Source organism: Micromys minutus, assembly GCF_963924665.1.
Source record: "Micromys minutus genome assembly, chromosome: 21".
Classification (NCBI taxonomy): Eukaryota; Metazoa; Chordata; class Mammalia; order Rodentia; family Muridae; genus Micromys; species Micromys minutus.
This window is the reverse complement of record NC_137956.1, coordinates 39154463-39174762: the sequence shown is the minus strand read 5'-3', so window position 1 is coordinate 39174762 and position 20300 is coordinate 39154463. Positions and strand designations below refer to the sequence as shown.

Sequence of the window (20300 nt, the reverse complement as noted above, 5' to 3'; positions counted from 1 at the left end):
ATAACTTTAGATTTATAGAAAACTTCAAATACAGTGAGCATGAGTATGCTCTGCCTGGCTTCTTCAGTGTGGACATAAAACTGCTATATTTGTCAAAAGCAGAAAATGGTATCAATATGCTAACCCCAGCCTTCATGTAGATTCCACTCATTGCTACTGATACCCTTTACCATTTTAGTTTCAGTTCAGATCCGAGTGCTTAGCTATTGTGTCTTCTTAGTCCCTGGAGGTCAGGGGTTTTGAATCCTTATTTTTTTCATGACCTTGGAAGATCCTGTTCTGGCCATGGATCCTAGAATATCCTCTTGTCTGGGTTTGTCTAACATTTGCCTCGTGGTCACAGACTGGGGATTGTGGGTCTTATAGGAGTGTCACAGATAGGCTGCATTCTTTCTCAGCTTTGTTTTGTAACCGTAACTGTGGTTCCTAACCTTCCCAACGCTGTGACCCTTTAATACAGTTCCTCATTTTTGCTGACTCAGAACCACAAAATTTCAATTACTACTTCATAGCTGCAATTTTGTTATAAATTGAAATGTAAATATCTGATATATAAACCTGTAAAAGGATCTTTCAATTCCAAGGGGATCAAGACCTACAGTGTGAGAACCTCAGTACTATGATGTAGTCAAGGATGATTGTGGACTCCTTAGCATCCTCTTAATCTCCCAAGTGCTGGAACTATAGGCATTTAGCCACTACATATACATCTTTTAAGATTTAAATATTTTTGTAAAATCTGGTTTATCATTGTCTGCCCTCTCCATACCTAATACTGGCTCTTTGTGTAATAGTTCTGGCTGTTCTTGTCCTGGAATGAACACATTCTGTAGACCACGCTGGTACTGAACTCAGATCTGATTGCTGGGATGTACCTCCTCACGCCCCCCTCCCCCCGCCCCAGTGAAAGACTGTTTTCATGTGTATGTGTATCTATGTTAATATGTCACATGAACACATGTGCTAGAGGATACCAGGGGCCTCTGGAACCCCTCAATTGCAGGTGTTAACAGTCGTGAGCCTTCCATTATGTGTGTTGAGAACCAAACTGGGGCCCTCTAGAAAAGTGGCAAGTACTCTTACCTAAGACATCTTTCCAGCCCCCCCCCCCTTTGAGAAAGGGTCATTACATAAACCATTTTGTAAACCATTCTGAACATGCTATTCTCCTGCCTTAGTCTTCCAAGTCTATGATTACTGGTATGCACCACATCGGTCTTGTTTGCTGACACTTGTGACATCACTGGGGATAAGTCTCAGGATTTGTTGGGTCTGCAGGTTTGTCCACTCTTAAGTTTATGGTCTTCTTTCCTTTAGTCTTTGGAGTAAGAGAAATCAAATCTAATTCATTTAAGAATGAGTAATGATGGGGTAAGAAGGTTAGGAATTCAGCTCTACCTCCACATCTGGTGGTACATACCTTTGGCAGATCTTAGTTTGAAGCCAGCCTGGTCTACATAGGGAGTTCTAGAACACCCAGGGATATATACACTCAAAAAAAAAAAAAGCAAAACAAAGTCCATATCCACTTAAGCAAGGCACTGGCTTATGAATATGAATCTCACGTAGGCTGACACCTCTCCATCTAGAACAACCTGCGCAGAGATGGCCTAGGATGCTAATGAGCATTCAGTGCGACCTTTCACCCTGTTTATTGAATATGCTACTTCCTGAAGGGATTAAATGGCAATTAGCCAACAAGAGCCACTGGCTAGACTTGTCCTATTCTCTTGCCTCAGGCAGGCAATGCCAGTGAACGTCCCTGGTTGGAAACCAGTTAGTACTCCTCAGGGAAGTCCATTTGACAAAGTGGCTAAGTGTGTTGAGAGACTGCCAGTTGACAGCATGAATGCAAATGTGGTCCGATGCCTGCATCACATCAGAGCACCACTGAGCCAAACCAGCTGTTACTACATACGTTGAGTCATCTTGCCCACCACCATTTTTTTCTATGTTAACCTTGGGGGCAATGGCCTGGGTTCTCCACACCCATTCTGGCTCAGCCTGGTCTGAGTTTAAAACTCATGGTGGCATGAGGTGGTCAAATGTGAAGGGGGACAGGTAAACCTCTGCTTATTTGCCCCTTTCTGTCCCCCCAGGAGGGTCCATATGTCTGTGGGGGATCAGTTAGGGAAGGGGCCTCATAGGAATGTCCTAAAGGAGGCAGCCTAGCTGGGATCCTACCAGAAACTAATTCCAGCAGACCTGTGCAGAGGCATTGCTCTGTGTAGGGTAGTAGGGACTTGAGGCAGGAGACAGGGATCCGTGTGTGCAGTGTGTGTGAAGAACAGTGCACAGGCAGGGGAGGGACAAGTCAAACTTCAGCTTGGACCTGGCTCTTCTGAGTGCAGCTTACCTGTGATGGGTAGTCCTAGGTGACAAACCCATCCTCTTTATGGTTCCCATATTTTTCCAGGGATTCATGTGAAAGAATACAAGGACAAAGAGCAGAGACACAACTTAGAACCTTCCCTGGGGGACGGTATATATTCAACACCAACCAAAAAATCCACTTAAAAAATGTCAAGTCCAAAACTCCAAACATTTCAAAATAACAGAATATTAAAACCTGGGCTCTCAGCTCAAAATGGGAGTCAGCAGAAATTAAACAAGAGGTGGCAATCCGGCTCTCCAACCCCGTGGAGACTTGTTCTGAGAACCACCATGACCACTGACTGTCCACTCGCCTCACTCTATCTGGTATTTAAAAGACGTCATCAAGTTGTAATCTTCTTCCAAGTCCAGAACAGTCTCAACAATATTCTGATCATCCAAAGCCTGCTTGAGGCTACCGGGGTCAGGATCCAAGGCCTTCTGAGGACTCTCATCCACAAGCAGGGCCCAGGCTTCTTCCTTGAAGGGTGAATCTTGGCAGCGTCCACACACACGGTTCAATTCGTTTTCGAATTCTAGTTTTCCAGCCAGTTCCTCAATAGTTCGGATACTTGTATGGTCTTAAAACAAGGACAAAGGACACATAGCTTTACAGTCTACTTAGACGTTTCTGAGCGTACTGCAGATACAGATAAAAAGCACAGAACTGACGTACTCATGAAAGAACCTGTCTAGCCTGCTACCTGCTACCATGCTAGTGGGCCCAGACACACCCCATAGAGGAGCGCTGCCCACTGCACAGACAAGTGAGCACCAGTGTAAGGCGGGCCGATACCTTCCCTACCCCAGAATCCATCTGACCCCAATTACTGGTATGAACTGAACACAGGCTTGATTTCCCAGAACTCTCTGACCTATGGAGAGTGACAAGATGGTCTGGAAAACTGGACCCTTCAGGTAATCCGAATATGGACTGGTGCTGGTAAGGTCCAAGGAAATGACAAGCAGAGACAGTCAGTCCTCCAAAGTTACAAAGGTTTGGGCCCTTTCTTTTCTTTTCTTTTTTTTTTTTTTTTTTTTGGACCCTTTCTAACCTGGAGATTTTTCCATGTCAATAGCTTCTGGCAGTCAGTGCCTGAGGGTATGTATCCTGCCCCCAATCTGGAGCTGCTGGTTCACTTTGCAACAGGAGTCATTTAGAAACAGGGCACACAGTCACAGAACATACAGATACAATGTCCAACTGCAGGTGTGGTGGTACACACTGATAATCCCAATATTCAGAGAAATCCACAGGAAAAATCTGAGATGAGCCTGGTTTACACAGCCAGACCCTGTTTGAAAAAAGAAATGCTTGGCACAGCCCTAGGGTGTCTCAAAACAATAACGAAGTGGTGGGTAGGGGATGGAGAGATGGCTCAGCTGTAAAGACATGAGTTCAGTTCCCAGCACCCACATGGGTCACAACTCTGAAATTCCAGTTCTGGGGAATCCCAACACCCCATTTGGCCTCACAGACATGAACAAACTATAAATATATACCTGTAGGCAAAATACATAAAATAATCTTTAGATTGTGCCTAGATTAATAACGAATTTTTTAAAAAGAAAACGGGCTTGAGAGATGCCTCAGTCCCGTAACTTTGGCTGGCCTCAAATCCCTACAGATCTGCCTGCCTCTGCTGGAATGAAAGGCAGGTGCCAGCCACTACCCCCAGCTACAAGTAGATTTCTTCCACAACTGTTCTACACCCTAGACAGACTATCTGTTCTCTTTTCCCACCTCTTTGCAGCGCTACACCACACTGGCTGCTATCTTCCTTCAGGGACCACAAATCATCATTAGACAGTGTAATATTACTGATGTGTAACCTCCCTAGGTTAGCAGTTCTTTGGAGAAAGGGGTGGTATTTGACTTTCATTGTCTGCTGTAAGCAAACTGAAGGTGTTCGGATTCCTGGCATGTGTGAGAGCATGTGGTCTGGCTCTTACTTACCAATCATGTCTAGCAGATCCTTTGTGATCTCTTGGCTAGAACTGCTGAGCAGCACATTTGGGTCAACCTTTAAATCTCTCTCCATATCCTTCCTGCAGTCCACATTGGGTGCGGGGTTGGGGGAGAAGATGGGCAATTAGATATTCTTTCAGGAAAATACTGAAAAAATTCAGAAAAATCCAAAACAAAACTAGTTTTTTGTTTTGTTTTTGAAACAAGGTCCTCACTATGTACCCCTGGCTGGCCTGGAACTTACTGTGTAAACCTGTCTCCTGAGTGCTTGGGATTCACGACATTCGCCATCATGCCTAGCTAAGACTAAAATGTACTGGTGACCACATTTATGCTATGACATCAGAAACTGCTAACTAAATCAGTGAAGAAACAAACATCAACATTGTAAAGCCCCATTCCCATTACAGGTTGTTCATCTTCATGAAACCAACACATATATTTGCAGTTAAATGGCTTCTCAATTCCTTGACTTTGGGATAGGCAAGATGGCCAGACATTTAAGTCACATCACATGCAATCATCCCTGCTGTAGTTCCTTAATAGGCCTAAAGGAGACAGTCCAAAGGCTTCCATCCCCTCAGCCTCCCAGAGACAGGGTTTCTCTGTGTAGCCTTGGCTGTTCTGGAACTATATAGACCAGGCTGGCCTCAAATTCAGGTCTACCTGCTTCTGCCTCCCAAGGGCCAGGATTAGAGGTGTATGCCACAACCACCCAGCTGCCAAACGCTTTTTAAAGACAGGAGTGAAACAAAAACAAAGGTAAATCTAGGAGGCAGGGTGTAGCCATAGCCTTAAGTGTGGTAAAGGAAGGTAAAGACCAGTGCCCTGGCTCTGAACATGTAAGGCAGTGAGTGGGCTTTGTTTCTACAGCATAAAGTTGTTTTTGTGTTTAAATCAGGTTTCTGCAGGACTGATAATTCATGCCTGCATTTCTTGCACTTGGGTCAGAGTTCCAGGACAGCTTCAGCTACGCAGGAGTTGGAAATCAGCTGGTACACAAGATACTGTCTTTAAAAAGCAACACGTGTTGGCAAACTGACTTAGCAATGCCAGTGTGACAACCTGAGTTGGCTCCCCAAACCCACAGGACAGAGTTCACTCTTAAAAGGTTCCCTTTGACTTTTGTAAGCAAGTTGTGACTGGTGTACCTACACACCAGTCACACACACACACACACACACACAAATTTTAAAAATTAGAAAAAAATCAGGAGCTGGAGAGATGGCTCAGTGGTTAAGAGCACTGACTGTTCTTCCAGAGGTCCTGAGTTCAATTCCCAGCAACCACATGGTGGCCCACAACCATCTGTAATGGGATCCAACTCCTGTGTCTGAAATAAGCTACAGTGTACTCATATAAATAAAATAAATAAATTTAAAAGAAAATTAGAAAAGCCAGCAGCTGGAGATGGCTGGCTCAGCGGCTGAGAGAGCACTGGCTGTTCCTCTACCTCTGAGGCACCCACACGGCAGCTGACAAATGTAACTCTAGTTCCAGGAGATGATGTCACAACATTTTGGCCTCTGAGGGAAAACATCCACATGTACAAAATACAAACATTAAAAAACTTAGGAAAAATCTTCAAAGTATAAAACCAGACAAAGTATAAAACCTATGGCTAAGGCTTGTAGATCGGCGGTAGAGTGCTTGCCCTAGCATGTACTTGCCCTAGCATGTGCTTGCCCTAGCATGCATAAGGCCTTTGATTCAATCCCCAGCACTACCCACAAATTTAAAAACAGTTAAACACTGATTACCCCTTGGTACAGTAGATTCCATGACTGTTTGGATAATAATCAGGCTTTCAACCTAAACATATAAAAACTGTTTGTTGGCCCACAATCTGGAAAACATGAATTTCTTGTATACAGTCAGCATTCCCAAGAGGAAACTAGCTTAGCCATGAATCAGATCTGGGATCTTCAACTTTTTTTTTTTTTCTTAAACAAACAACTCAATTTCTAGTAAGCTATCAAATTAGAATCACCTTAAACTTTCTTTTCTCCAGTTTTCCCCATCTCCTGCAGCTCTCCAAAACTGTCTTTCACGTGCCAACATGGAAGAGTGCATCAAGACATTTTCCTTGCTGGTCAGAGGTTTTCTTTTGGGGTATAAAGACTGGGGTTTTGCATTAACTGGAATATGGTGTGGCCCAAAGACAGGGTTCTCATTCTCAGGAGCACATGAGGCACCAGAGCATGGGACAGCAGAGGGGCAAGCTGTCAGTGCGTTTCTGCAGAGGAGCCTGTGTACCGGTAAGGAGGTGAGCGACGGTGCGTCCAGCCTCTGCTGGGCTGTGCACTCCTGAGAATGCCTGACTCCTTCAAAGGCTCGGTCTATGGCAGCAGTCAGCTCCTTTCTGCATCTTCGTAGTTTTTCAGACATTTCCCTAAAAGCGACCATGCCTTCTTTTATTACGTAATAATTGTAAACGCACGATAACGTGAGAACGATGCTTCTATACAAGAGGCTGAGATTCAACCCGATTTCGAGTTTGATCTATGGTTACACAACATCATCCTTCGTTCTTTTCCTCCGAGAAGGGAGTATAACCTGCCATTCTCAGAGGACCCTAGGTCATGGGGAGGGCCCGAGATGCCCCGCCTCACCCCCAGAGCTTCCTTAGCAGGTTGGCCGCTAAGCCTTTCCCTCCGCCCACTGCGCGCCCAGTGGTCGTCTGGGTCCCCCAACTATGGGCAGTCTGGGCTGGAAGGGGCCCCGTTGAGTCCTCACCCAGCCGTTGCCACAGAAGAGTGCCCAACGGTCACTGAGTCCACATTCCAAGACCAGCGACTCCCAACCCCCACCTACTAGGTCAAAGGTCGGTCAGGACCCACATGACCACAAAGGGATACAAAGGCCCCAGAGCTGGTCTGTTAATATGCCTGCCGGCTTTGTGACTAGGGGAGTAAGGAGGCAAGGTTAAGAGAATCCGGTCTGGAGGGGTTAAAGTATTTTTTTCTTAAACCTCATTAACTAAAATGTTTTGGAGATCTGAAAAACACCCATCGTGTTCTTCTGAAGCTAACATGGAGAAACAATGTCACACACTGCACCCAGTTTTATGAATAGTCTTCTTTTAAGGGAGAGCTAATGAAAGTTCCACATAGAATCACTTTATCAAGAGCAGTGGGGGACAAAACAGAACTTCTAGGGTTCTGTAATAAACTGAAAACAATACCCCAATACTAACTTCATTTCATAACTGGGAAGAAGGCTGGAAATTCTGAGAGAACAAGAGAATAGAAACGGGTTTCAGTGGCTGTTTAAAAAACTATAAGCCCATCTCAATGAACAGCAAAGAACTAGAGGACAACATCAAATTTACTGGAGGCTTGGTTTACTGTGGCCAGACTACTGGGGTGAGCAGTGTGGACACCAGAATCCAAAACCCAGGATTTCGAGCAGCCCTGCAGGTCTTCATGGCTGCACCATACTCATTACAGGGTGTTCCTCTCCATTCTTTGGAATCCGTGAGACATGCGCCTCTGTGCACCAAATCCCACCCCACGTTTCAGCTCCACAGGTTTTTATCTCATCACCCATTCAAAAGAAAAAAATAATTCAGCCTCTTAACATAACCCTTCTGAGAAAACAGGGTTTTTTGAGTTTTTTTCTTTCCTCTTCTCATAAAAGAAGGTAATTTCCTCATCTGGTTCTAGATTGATAAGAGTGCTAAGGATAGTCTCGTGGGGGAGGACGCTGGTGCTGTGGGGTGGCAGGGTTGCAGAGTCTGCGTCAGTTGGTGTCCATGCTGTAAGCCTCTTCTTCCCCCAAGCCCTGCTGTGAGCTGCTCAGCTTCACCCCTCCATCAGAGCCGGGGAAACTGGAGAGCAAAGATGTGCTGGAACACTCCTCATCCCGACGCTGGTAAAACAACACGTAGGCGGCCTTCGTCTAAAACACAAGGAATGGGGTCCATTCAGTGGTAATAAAATCCCCCTACCTACCTCTTTCCTCAACGGGTGGCCTGTAATCCCAGCAAGGAGAGGCCAGCCTGGGCTTCCAAGTGAAACCTTATCTCAAAAATTCGATCTCAAACTGAATGTGGTGATACACAACTCTAATACCGGCACTCAAGAAGCAGAGGCAGAACTACCCAAGTTTGAAGCTAAGTTATCACACAAAGGGGATTTCAGAGCAGCCAGAGATACAGAGGTACCATCTCAATACACCAGCACACTGAATGAGTGACTAAGTGGACAGCTGTCCTCTCAGGAATCTGCCGCCCTGCCCTGCAGATTCATGCCCAAGAGCAGCCGATAGGCCTGCTTATTAGCTGCCCCCTGATGCCCCTGCCATAGCATAGGGGAAATGAAGGTGCACTGTGATACCTCAAGGAAAACTGAGCTGCACTGGGAAAGACTAGAATGAATGGCTGTCTACTCTGCTCCACTCAGATCCCTAGCAGATGATGAGGTAATCATGTAGCTTTGAGGGAACCTTTTTGGTTTATTTATTGAGATACCAGGGAGGAGTAGGCATCTGGGAAGGTACTCACCACTATCTGATCCTCAGAGGCCAGGGACACACTGCTATCATCAAAGTAATACCATTTCCCGTTCAGTTTGTTCTTCGCATATGCAGTGTCTGCCAAGTTACAAACAAAATGCTCTAATAGCCACCGAAAAAATTAATCTAGTTACTTTACTAGGCTAGCACTAAATACATGTACATGCTCATAGCCAAGTTATTGACACTAAAATTGAGAATAATGTATAACCAGTGTGGATTCACTCAGGAAGCAGAGACAGGCATACTGCCTCCAAGTTCAAAGCCACCCTGGCCAAGTCAGTCTAAGAAGGGATGCAGAGCGAGACCACATCTCAAAACAGAAAACCACCATCACCAAATTATAAAATTTTAAAAATATACACATACATGTAAGTAACAGATAATTTGCCTCCCACTGACAGTGTGTGCCACTACTGCCCAGAGAAATAATTCGTCATTTTTCCAACCTGGACTTTTCAGAAAAGCTTGAAAGGGTGAGCTTTTTCAAGAGAAAAGAACTTTTTCGGAGCTGTCAGAGACCAAGGGCGCGTATCATTTTGGGACACTAATCAATAAGACAGACCTAATTAATGTTAATATTTAAAATAATTTTTTAAAAGCTCAGTTCTCTGTGGGGTGAGTTCTCTTCTACTTTTTTAGGCTCTTGGAATTGAACTCAGGTCACCAGGCTTGTGTGGCCAGTGTCTTTACCTTGTTACCCTAGTGTATATTTCTGAAATTCACTCTGTGGACCAAACTTGAGTGCTGGAATTAACAGCGGGTGCCACCACACCTAGCTTTGTCTATTTTTAAATAAAGATCTATTATTAAGTGCCAGAAGTCATAGGTGGTGCTAGATCCTCTGAAGCTAGAGTTACAGGCAGTTGTGAGCCACCTGACATGGGTCCTGGGAACTTAACTCAGGTCGTCGGGAAGAACAGTGTTCTCCACTACTGAGCTCTCTCTCCAGCTGCCCTGGTGTCTGTCTAACGGCTGTGCTCAGTGCTGGAGACATAACACAATGATAAAGCATTGCCTATTTTTACCAGTACCCCAAACAAACAAAGATGGTATAATTCAGAGCCAAAGAAGGACTTAGAGAAAGAGCTGATGCTGCTAAGATTTAAAAAACAAAGCAAGAGCAGATGGCTATCCTACCATCTTCAGCAGAACACCCGGTGCCTCTGCAGCCAGCAGGAGAGCTTAGGAAAACCGGGCTCATTGTGTCTGCAGAGCTGGGCTGTTCACAAGAGGCTTTAAATTTTCTTTTCTCGACAGCTGTGATGAAGCTCTGGGGTGGGTGGGCTGCAGACGGAGCTTGGCCACAGCACTACTTATCTAGGAGGCACAAGGTTCCAAATTCCATCCCAGCACTGGGCGGTGAAACATTACCCCCTTTAAAGCAGGTTCAGTTGTAACTAAAGCACAGTTTTAGTGAACCTAAATGTTATAGTAATTCTGGAAAATAGAGCAAAAGAAAAAAAGTACTATTTTGTCAGGTATGGGGATGTGTGCCTGTATCTTAGCACTCCAGTGCCTGGGGTGAGTTCAAGGCCGTCAAGGCCAACCTGGCAAGTTACAAGTTACCTGGCTTGGATGGTGAGATCCTGTCTCAAACCAAACCAAAAATAAACTAATTCTGGCATATCTACTTCCAGGACTCTGCACCCCTTGCATTCTCTTTCATATTTTGGTTCTGCAGAACTGGGATACTTCTGTAATCACAGACACTAATTTTGTGTAGTTTTAAATTACTAGAGACACTTCTCTGTAATATTAACTATATATATTTGGAAATAGCTAAGAATTCTTTGATTAAGCACCTGAATCGCATTCTGTGTTCTGCTCAGAAACACAGGTAGACTTCAATGTTTTGCCACACTCCTGACTTAGGAGAGTTCCCAGAATAACCCCAGCGTGGTCGCTCACACCTCACTTCCCTGCCAGGAGTCCAAGGTCATCCTGGCTAAGCTGCATGGTGAGCCCCAGGCCAGCATAGTAATAGTTAAACATGCAATTTACAAAGGAGAAAGGAGGGAGGCAGGGAGGACAGAGGGGCTGGGAGACTAAAAAGCCAGGTGCTTATGGCAGTGCCTGGCATCTAGGAAGAGGCTGAGGAGACACTCTTTAGGGCATTTCCATACCTCAGAAGGAAGCAGATGCCAATACTTACAGTGACCAACCCCCATGGCTCCATAGTGATTGGACACAGCAATTAAGTCATAAACATAAGGCCTTGCTGACCGGTCACAGACAAACTCGGACATGTTCAGAGCTCTGAGTGAAAACATAAAAGCCCATAAATATGGTAAACTCAAATCTGTAACCCAGCAACGCCTTTCATCCACAGAACACTCAACTGTGTGAGAAGACTAGACCAAGGCAGAGTGACCCTTTGTCAGAGCAGAAACTGGGAGAAGGCTGCCAAGGGGCTACCCTACCACATGGGATGGTGGCAGGGGAAGAGGTGCCAAAGAGGAATTCAGCACCTGACTGAGGAGGCTGTGACTAACCTAAGTGCAAAGGAGGCCGCAGTAATTTAAATTTCAGACAGGCCCTGAAAGCTTTACTGTATTCTGAAGTTTTCTTCTGTTATTACTGTGACCATCAACCCACAGCAAGTTAAGTTTCAACCCGAGACAAGCAAGCAGCTGACTTGACTGGCGCCTGTTAGGTTGTCATGGTCAATGTAAGCCTCTAGGTCCCTTTGGTCCCTTCTCAAGGTCCCATTTATCCCTGAAAACTGCATGGTAGTCTGAAGTAAACTTTTTGGCTTCTTTACTGTGCCCATTTTCAGGATCAGTAAAGTTTCTAGCCTCCCTATGGACCTTATCTATGATTAAAAGTTTTGTATAGAGCTTCAATTTAAAAACTGTAATTTTTAAGACTCAAACTAAACAGAGATAAAGCTGTACAATCGTAACCTTATATAAACTGTTAATAATTAAGACATGCAAGTCACCTCATAAATGATCTAATTCTTTAATGTGCTCAGAAGTATACTTGTAATCATGTTAAATACTAATGGGATTAATTACAGGAATAAGCTTCCTGCATATGTTTTCAAAGTTAAACAGAAAACAAGTAACTAGAGACAAGCAGAGTCTGTCTGTTTGGACACAGTTACTAGATGGTCCTCAAACACTTCAGAGATCTGCAGCATATGGTATTTAAAATGTTTATTATAAACGGTTTTTCATGACAGAGATAAGTAAGCTCCAGCATCATCTAATCTCCCCCCAAGAAGATGGTGGGCAGAAGACCACCACCAGGCTTGCTTTAAATGCAGCAAAGAGGGCCATTGGGTTAAACACTGCCCTCTACCCTGACTGTCCACAGCACACTGTCCAAATTGTAGACAAGCAGGTCATTAGGGAGTTGACTGCCCCTCTTTGCCTAGACAAGGTAGGCCAGCCCCTTCAAGTTCCTATCTTCTATGTCTGATGGCTAAAGAGTCATGCTGCCTTCCATGGGCCACAGAGGAACCTAGGGTGACTGTCCATGTAGCCTGGACCTGTCATTTTTAAATAGATCTGGAAGCTGCTTCTGTACTTCCTGCTTACTCAGGTGAAATTTACCCCTCTCAAGTCTCCGTCGATGACCACTAGGCGTTATCACAAGGCTTCAGCTGCTTCTCAGTTCTCTTCATGTGTAAACACTAGGCCTCACTTTCTGGGCCTCTAGCTGGGAAAGATAGCTTACCCTGCTACCAGACTCTAGAAAGAGGTAAACTCACAGAATAGGTTTCAGGTAAATTTTTACTATCCTTTTCTGTAAAGAAACCTGCTGTATCAATCAGTAATTACTGACGGCTTCAGTAATCAATCACCTGTGTCTCACAGTAAGTAACTGGGTAACTACCTGGTTGAAACACCCTGTTAATGAGAAACAGAACTGAGCCTGTGCTGCCCTGGCTGAAGCCAGGATCCCTGACAGCAACGATGGACCAGAAAAGCTGGCCACAGACTGGTGTGAGGATTCAAACAGATCAGCAGTGACAGTCAGCAGGACTCTTCTAGTAGTGATTTTTCCCACTAGTAGGAGAAGGAAGAATTGCTCCATAAGTCAACCTCCCAGAGCCAAGTAACATACAACCTAATTCAAGCATCTTCTCGCCTAATCAGCACCTGTGTAGACACCCACCTGACTGGGAATTCCACAACTGTGTCAAGTTTATCCCGCCAGTATCTGTTATAGGAGAAACGTTTGAGATGAACCACCAGGATCTTGGGCAAAGACCACAAGTCAAACTTCTTTGTTGCCTGTTGGTGCTTCTTACAGGTGGGACAGTACCTAAAGACAAAAGAGACTTACTTAGCCAGGGCAGCAGGAAGTCACTTGGGTACATATATGGGGACACAGCTACAATGTCAAGAGAACTAGCCTTCTAGGCAGGATTCAACACCAGTACTTATGAACAACACCCTGCCTTCTCAGTGGCTTTTCTTCACACACACACACACACACACACACACACACACACACACACTCTCTCTTTCTCTCTCTCTCTTTCTCTCTCTCTCTTTCTCTCTCTCTCTCTCTCTCTCTCTCTCTCTCTCTCCAGGTATGGCTAAGAAAAAGATGACCTGTTCAGGTTCAATAAGAGGTTTGTTTCTGTGCACATAGGTGGTCCCAGCAAACCTCAGACCCTAGGTACATAGGTCCCCTTCTCAGAGCTTGGGGACTGGCATACCAGGGATCATGTTCCCCAAGGGTCTCCATGGTGGTAAAGAGTTCGATGCACTCTCGAAGGGCTACCGCAGCCTTCTTCTTCTTCTGAGGCTGTGACATGCTCACGTGCTTCTCACAAGCCTGCGAGAAAGAAGCTTTGAGTTCTGGGAGAGAAGCATCTTCCGGCTCAAGAGATGCAGAGGCTCTCTGCCTGGACTATACTGTATTTTCTGCCGTCTCTGAACACAAAATGACAGTCTTGGGTGCTTTCCATTTCAAGTCATAATAAAAATTTGTTTAACTGTTGTGCAATAAATGAGAGGAATCTAAATATATTTCCAGAGCAGAACCCAGAGCACAGCACTGACCACAAACCCCAAATAACATACCTCAGATTCTTGCTCATCAAAGTAAAGGCTTCGGGTCTCACTGTCCCAGTCAATGGCCAGTGTGGATCGAGCTGTGGAGGGGACCATAGTGTCACTCATTATGGAATGGCCAACACCAAGAAAGGCTCTCCAAGTGCCCAGAGTGAGAAGGGCCACAGTCAGGCAGCAGCACCACACCTGCTCACCCACCGCCAGCCACTGAGGAGAGCAATGCTAGAACTTGGGGGGCAGCCTTTCTGAATCTCAGCCTCTCAAAGCTTCAAAGTCTCCCTTAATACTACAGATAAACCCCAACCCACAGAACCTGACAGGTCATACACAGGCACAATGAAATAATTGGGAGCAGATTTATCTTCCTGCCTGAACCACAAGAAAGTCTGACTCAACAGATAAATTAACTATTTTCAAACACTGGACAGACACCAGGCAGAACAATAACAACACCAAAATCCCCGAAAGATGAAATGTTTACTCCTGGCCAGCATTCTAAGACACAGAGACAGCAAGGGAGACTGAATTAAGGAAGCAAAGTTAAAATTGAGAGCGTGGTGTGGTGGTGTAGGCTTATAACCTCAGCGCTTACAATGTACAAGTACGATCAGGAGTTCAGGACCAGATATACAGAATTGTGCAAGACCAGTCGGTGTGGACCACAGAAAACCCAGTCTCAGAAAACCAAAGGGGCTAGGCAGTGGCACACACCTTTAGTCTCAGTGCTTGGGAGGCAGGGGCAAGTGGATCGCTGTGAGTTTGAGACCAGCCTCGTCTACAGAGTGAGTTCCAGTATATCCAGGGCTGTTACACCAAAAAATTTTGTCTGGAAAAACAAAACAACAACAAAACAAAGAACCCAAAACCAAACCATAAAGGTAGCTAGCTTTGCTGGTGGAGTGCCTGCTAAGCAAGCATTAGAACCCAAGTTCAACCCAAGCAAAAAGAGCTGGGCATGGTGGTGGATGCTTATAATCCCAGGGCTGGAGGGGAAGACAGGAAGATCTCTGGGAATGGCTGAGCAGCCAGTGTCCCATTTAGTGAGTTCCAGGTCTGCAAAAAACCTTGTCTAAAAAAGTAACTGAGGACTCATAGAGATGGCTCATCAGTTGCTGTTCTTCCACAGAACCCAAATTTAGATCTCTATACCGATGTCTGGTAGCTCACAACCACATGCAATGCTTAGCTCCAGGGATCTAGCACACATGTTGCAACTCCCCTCCCCACCCTGCCACCCACCACCTCCCCCCACACTATTTGGTTAACTGGATAACTTCTGTAAAAACAAACAAGCCCACATGCTTGGCAACAGAGGAAGGACACCAGGGCTGATGACCTCTGGAGCACACAAAAGCTTCATTTGAAGAGCTCACTAGAACTGAACAGACCCTAAACTAAAGAGAAGAGACCCTCAGAACAATGTTGTAGCTCTACAGAATTATATAAAATATCTCAATTATGCTGTTATTAAAAACATGTAAATGGGAGTGTAGATATGGCTCAGGGATTAAGAGGAACCAGGTTCAGCTCCCAACACCCACATAGTAGCTCACAAAATTGTCTGTAATTGTAGTTTCTGGGGATCTGACAACCTCTTCTGGGCTCTGTGAGCATGAGGCATGTATGTAGTAAGCACACACACAGATAGGCAGCAATAAAACAAAACAGATAAATGACTGTCTGTAAAAAGGGAACAAGGAGCTACAGTGCAGTCCTAGAGCCTCTGGCTTGTATGTCAATCCCTGAGGTCAGTCCCTAGTACTAGAAAATAAATATGTGAAATATTTAAAGTGATAGAGGCTGGAAAGAGAGCTTAACAGCTAAGTGCCCTGTCTGCTCTTCCTGAAAACCCAGGTTCAATTACCAGCACCCAATTAGCTCTTGACTGTCTGAACTTCCAGTCCCAGGGGATCTGATTCTAGCACATAAGAGGGCAGAGGCAGGTGGAGCTCTGTAAATTTGAGGCCAGAGCTACACAGAGGAAAAAAAAAAAAAGCAATAATTTTTTTTTAAAAATTAAAATGAAGGGAAGAGAGGGCAGAGAGAGGAAGAGGAAGAAAGGAGGGAGGGAAGGAGAGATGGAGGAAGGGAGAAAGGGGAGAAAGAGAGAGAAGCTGGTTGTTAACTAGTTCACTTCTCTCCTAACATGACCATAAGAATCACTGAGCCAGAGTAAAGAATCACTGAGCAGAGCCTGTTTGCTTCTGAGGTCATGATCATCAAGGATTAAGGTGACAATGGGCATGACTGAAATCTAAGGACTCAAGAGATAAAGACAGGAAGGTCAGAAGTTCAAGGCCAGCATCAGCTACATAGTAAGTCTGAGGCCAGCTGACATTTAGGATTAGAATCTCCTGGAGTTAAGAGCTGGTAAGGAACACTTGTTGCTCTTGTAGAGTTCAGGTCCCAGCATCCACTTGGTGGTTTACAGCAGTAATTTCCATTGTAGGAGATTCAATGCTGTTTTCTGGTCTCCATAGACACCAGGCAAAAACATGGTGCATAGGCATACAAGTAGGTAAAATGTCAACACATAAAAATGACAGAGAGAAGGCTTGTCTCAAACTTGCCACTCCACTACCAGAGGGAATAGGGTAAAAATCCTTTGAAAGATGTGTGTGTCCTCACTCTCCAGGGGAATCAATGTCTTTTGGCCCTAGAGCTACACGAAGAGTTAATGCCTAATGTAGCTAATGTCAAGTAACATGACTTTCAAAGAGATCTTATGTGCCCCAAGTCTATCTGTAAGGGCAGAGCAAGCACTTACAGTTGAGTTTGAGCAGTTTTCCGTCAGTTGCCAGTGAATTGATATCAGCAGTCCCACAGGAGTTCACAAGGCTGAAGGTGAAAAGCTTCTTGTGACGTGGCTGGTCTTTGACCTTTTGGGTGGTCTCATTAGGGTCATCTCCCTGATCGTCCTCACCACTCCCTTCCGCTTCAGAAAGCTGCTCTTTCCCTTCCTCTTGATGATCCATTTCTTCTTCTTCATCTCCTGATACACATGAAAAACAATCTGTGTAAGTCCACAATCACATGACAAAGGCTGCTGGAATCTATCTCAAATCAACTTAAGTCACAAATAAATAATAAAATATTTATTTAATACTAAAGTACATTATTATTTCCTTATGTAATTTTTGTATATATTAAAGTATATCCACCCTTATACATCTCTATACTTATTAGATATTTGATTTTACATGCCCAAGGAACAGACAAACCATCTTATTCTATGAGGAAGCAGATTCCAAGAGAATGAATGCATTTATTTTGCTTTTTCAAGAGAATGTGTGTGTGTGTGTGTGTGTGTGTGTGTAGCCCTGGTTGTCCTGGAACTTTTTATATAGACCAAGCTGGCTTGGAATTCACAGAGATGCATATGCCTTTGTCTCCCAGTGCTGGGATTAAAGCTGTGGGTCACCACCACCGCCTTGGCTGTGAATTTTTTTTTTAAAGATTTATTTATTTTATTTATATGAGTACACTGTAGCTATTTTCATAAACACCAAAAGAGGGCATCAGATTCCATTACAGATGGTTGTGAGCCACCATGTGGTTGCTGGGAATTGAACTCAGGACCTTTGGAAGAGCAGTCAGTGCTCTTAACCACTGAGCCATCTCTCCAGCCCTTGGCTGAGAATTTAAGTGAGTCTTTTTTCAGCAGTTCCTCACATAGTCCTTCTCTCTACTTCATCATTAACTTCACAGAAAGAAATGCACTAAAGTGAAAAATTGAATACCGAAGAGCAGTTTTGTAAGAAAGAAAAATTTAAAGTCAAATTTAAAATCTTGCAATCCTAGTGCTTGGGAATATTGGGAAGTGAAGGTGAACATAGCCTACAGTGAGCTCTAGCCCAGCCTAGTTAGAGTGAGACAAAAAGGGGTGTCAGCAGATAAAGCCTGGTGCTTCATGAGCGTGATCATCTGAGTTTGCTCCCAGAACCTGCATAAAGGCAAACGGAGAGAACAAACTCCAAAACGTAATCCTCAGCCTCTACACACACCCACACATAGACAAGGCACACATGGATACAAAAGGAATACATAAAAAATTAAAAACCCACAAAACACAAAGAATTTAGAGATTATTTATAGATTCATAGGAATAAAGGCACATGATCAACTACACTTCCACAAAGAGTAACAACCACAGCGCAGACCAGGCACACTCCTGTGTAAAAATGGCACCTGGCCACAATAAGGGACACCTTGGGGTTTTGCAATGAACCCACTGTACTGTTTTTCAGCCGTGACTTTGTTCTCTCCTATGACCTAAAGCCAGCTAGTTCCCTACAAAGTCAAAAATGCCCAAGATAGCCAGCCTCAACCTTCTGATTAGCTGGCCATAGGGGCACTGAAGGCTCACCAGCGATGCTGGATGGTGCGTACAAGTTCATGCTATGTAAGCAAATGCCAACATACAAGAAATAAACTGTGACTCTGGAGGTCAGTGATCATGCAAGGCTCTGGCACTGATCCCTAGCACTGTGAAATCAAACAAACCTTGGCTCTGCTTCATAACTTTAGCCTTGTTACCCAATACTTCCAGGCTCAGTGTATCTGAGATAAAAACACAGTATGTATCAACAGGAATCTAAGACAATTCTACAAGGTCCAAAGGTTAATGATGACTGAGAGATCCTACCCTCTACCAGTCCAGACTCAAATACATCCATATGTTTAACACATTCCAAAAAGACAGAAATCAAGAGCGATGAGATCACAGCCCCACAGCAGGAATGCTTACCTTCATAGCTACCCCTAGAACCATTGCAGGCTCCAGTCTCTAAGGGTGAGCTGAGAAATTCATCAGGCAAAGGCTGTTTTATATAGCGACTTTAAAAAAAAAAAAAAAAAAAAAAAAAACCAAAAAAGATTATTAGTATTAACATTTAACTCTTTTTCTAGTATACAGCTATGAAACAATATATAATTCATATATTCAGTTATCCACAAGCATAATGCAATGGGGCTCAAGAAATTAAAAAGAACCTAAGAGATCACATGTTAACTTAATAAGTCAATAAAGATACCATAAAAAGAAAGGCTAGTTCCAGGTCTTCTAGGAATGTCACGGGCATTATTTGATTTGATTGCAAACAGGGTTTTATGGTTCCCAGGCTGGCCTCAATTTTGCTATATACCTAAGGATAGCATTCAGCTCCTGATCCACCTGCCTCCACATCTCAAGTACTAAAAGGTTACAGGTATGCACTATGACCATGCCTGTTTTACAGGGCTATGGAGACTGAACATGCTAGGCAAGCCCTTTTTTCTTCCAACTGAATGCCATCCAACACTTTCCATCCTGAGGCAGTTGATAAGATTCAGAGACTCAGCAGCTTGAACAAATCCTGGCTCCTGTTGCTTTACCTGTGCCAGCTACTCCATCCCATTAGCCTCTGCCCTGACCCTCCCAGGGGCTGGCACGGCTCCTTTCTTCACAGAAGTGAGTACATGGGACCAACAGAAAAACTACAAGTGACTAAAGCTGCTGAACCCACTAATCTCAGATAACAATCAAATTACACTTCCGGAACCAACCTGATACGATCACAAACCGCCTGGTACAAAGACTCGAGGGTTAGTTTATGCTTAGGGACAGAAACAAGAAGTGGCTGTCCATAGAGCACAGCCCCAGAGGAAGTACTTGATGGCCTGGACTTCTTCTCTCTGAAGTAGACTGGAAGAGTGATACATTCTGAGCCATCCTGGCAAGTGTTGCAGACCTCATACCTGCATGAGACAGAGAGGGAACCTTTAGCAGCAGGTCCCTGTCAGCAAAACAGACAAGCTGCAAGCTGGTGAGGCTGTGACAGCAAAGATAGAGTTCCTTTAAGAAAGGAAAGGGAGATAAGCAACTTCCAAGGTTGAGTCAACAGACAATTTCATTGGAATGTGTACATGTGAATCTACAAAACTCAGACACTGGACTATACTGCTTACTCCCAAAAGATGTAGACCATTGGCCATTCTCTGATCATCAAATGAAATGAGGACCATCATCGGCACTACAATGGAGAAATCATCTACTAACCTCACTTTTTCTTATCAAAAAGCTCAACTTTTAAAAATTACTTTTTAAGTTTCTGTCTCTCTTCCTCCTTCCTCCCATATCCCAGGCAAGCCTCAAACTTACTACATAACTGAGGAGGACCTTAAATTTCTAATCCTTCAGCCAGTGCCTTCCAAGTGCTGGGATTATAGACATACCTGGCTTATCTGACAGGATCAGACTCAGTACTTTGCTTACACTAGTCATGCTGCCAACTAAGCTGCACCCACAGGCCCCAGGTTTGCTTGTGAGAGGTTCTTATTAGGTATTCCAAACTGTTCTTGACCTACGATGTAGCCTAAGCTAGCCTTGAACTCACAGAAAACTTTCTTCGAAAATTTCCGAAAATGCTGGG

General features: G+C 44.3%; 2 protein-coding genes across 3 annotated transcripts in view; both read right to left on the bottom strand.

Moving 5' to 3' along the window:
• Positions 1-2515: 2515 nt before the first annotated feature.
• On the bottom strand, positions 2516-7248 carry LOC308434024 (uncharacterized protein C3orf62 homolog). Its single transcript, XM_080934194.1, has 3 exons — positions 6333-7248; positions 4331-4422; positions 2516-2954 (listed from the first exon to the last, which is right to left on the bottom strand). The coding sequence occupies exons 1-3, from the start codon at positions 6746-6748 to the stop codon at positions 2689-2691; spliced, it is 774 nt and encodes a 257-aa protein (XP_080790320.1). The 5' UTR covers positions 6749-7248; the 3' UTR covers positions 2516-2688.
• Positions 7249-7439: 191 nt separating this feature from the next.
• Positions 7440-20300, bottom strand: part of USP4 (ubiquitin specific peptidase 4) — a 41457-nt gene continuing 28596 nt past the window's right edge. For both annotated transcript variants that reach the window (XM_080934192.1, XM_080934193.1), the window contains 9 exons: positions 19435-19626; positions 18638-18726; positions 16658-16882; positions 13900-13970; positions 13533-13651; positions 12983-13132; positions 11013-11116; positions 8847-8935; positions 7440-8242 (listed from right to left, as the gene is read on the bottom strand). In XM_080934192.1, coding sequence (XP_080790318.1) covers positions 8084-8242; positions 8847-8935; positions 11013-11116; positions 12983-13132; positions 13533-13651; positions 13900-13970; positions 16658-16882; positions 18638-18726; positions 19435-19626 — 1198 coding nt within the window. In that variant the 3' untranslated portion in view covers positions 7440-8083. The remainder of the gene's footprint in view (positions 8243-8846; positions 8936-11012; positions 11117-12982; positions 13133-13532; positions 13652-13899; positions 13971-16657; positions 16883-18637; positions 18727-19434; positions 19627-20300) is intronic.

Excerpts from the sequence above, each read along its gene's own strand:
- LOC308434024 (XM_080934194.1), bottom strand. The coding sequence starts at position 6,748 with ATGGTCGCTTTTAGGGAAATGTCTGAAAAACTACGAAGATGCAGAAAG. Across the intron at positions 4,423-6,332 it reads TGGAGAAAAGAAAGTTTAAG|GAAGGATATGGAGAGAGATT; the intron begins GTGATTCTAATT and ends TGTGGACTGCAG. Across the intron at positions 2,955-4,330 it reads GGATCTGCTAGACATGATTG|ACCATACAAGTATCCGAACT; the intron begins GTAAGTAAGAGC and ends CCTTGTTTTAAG.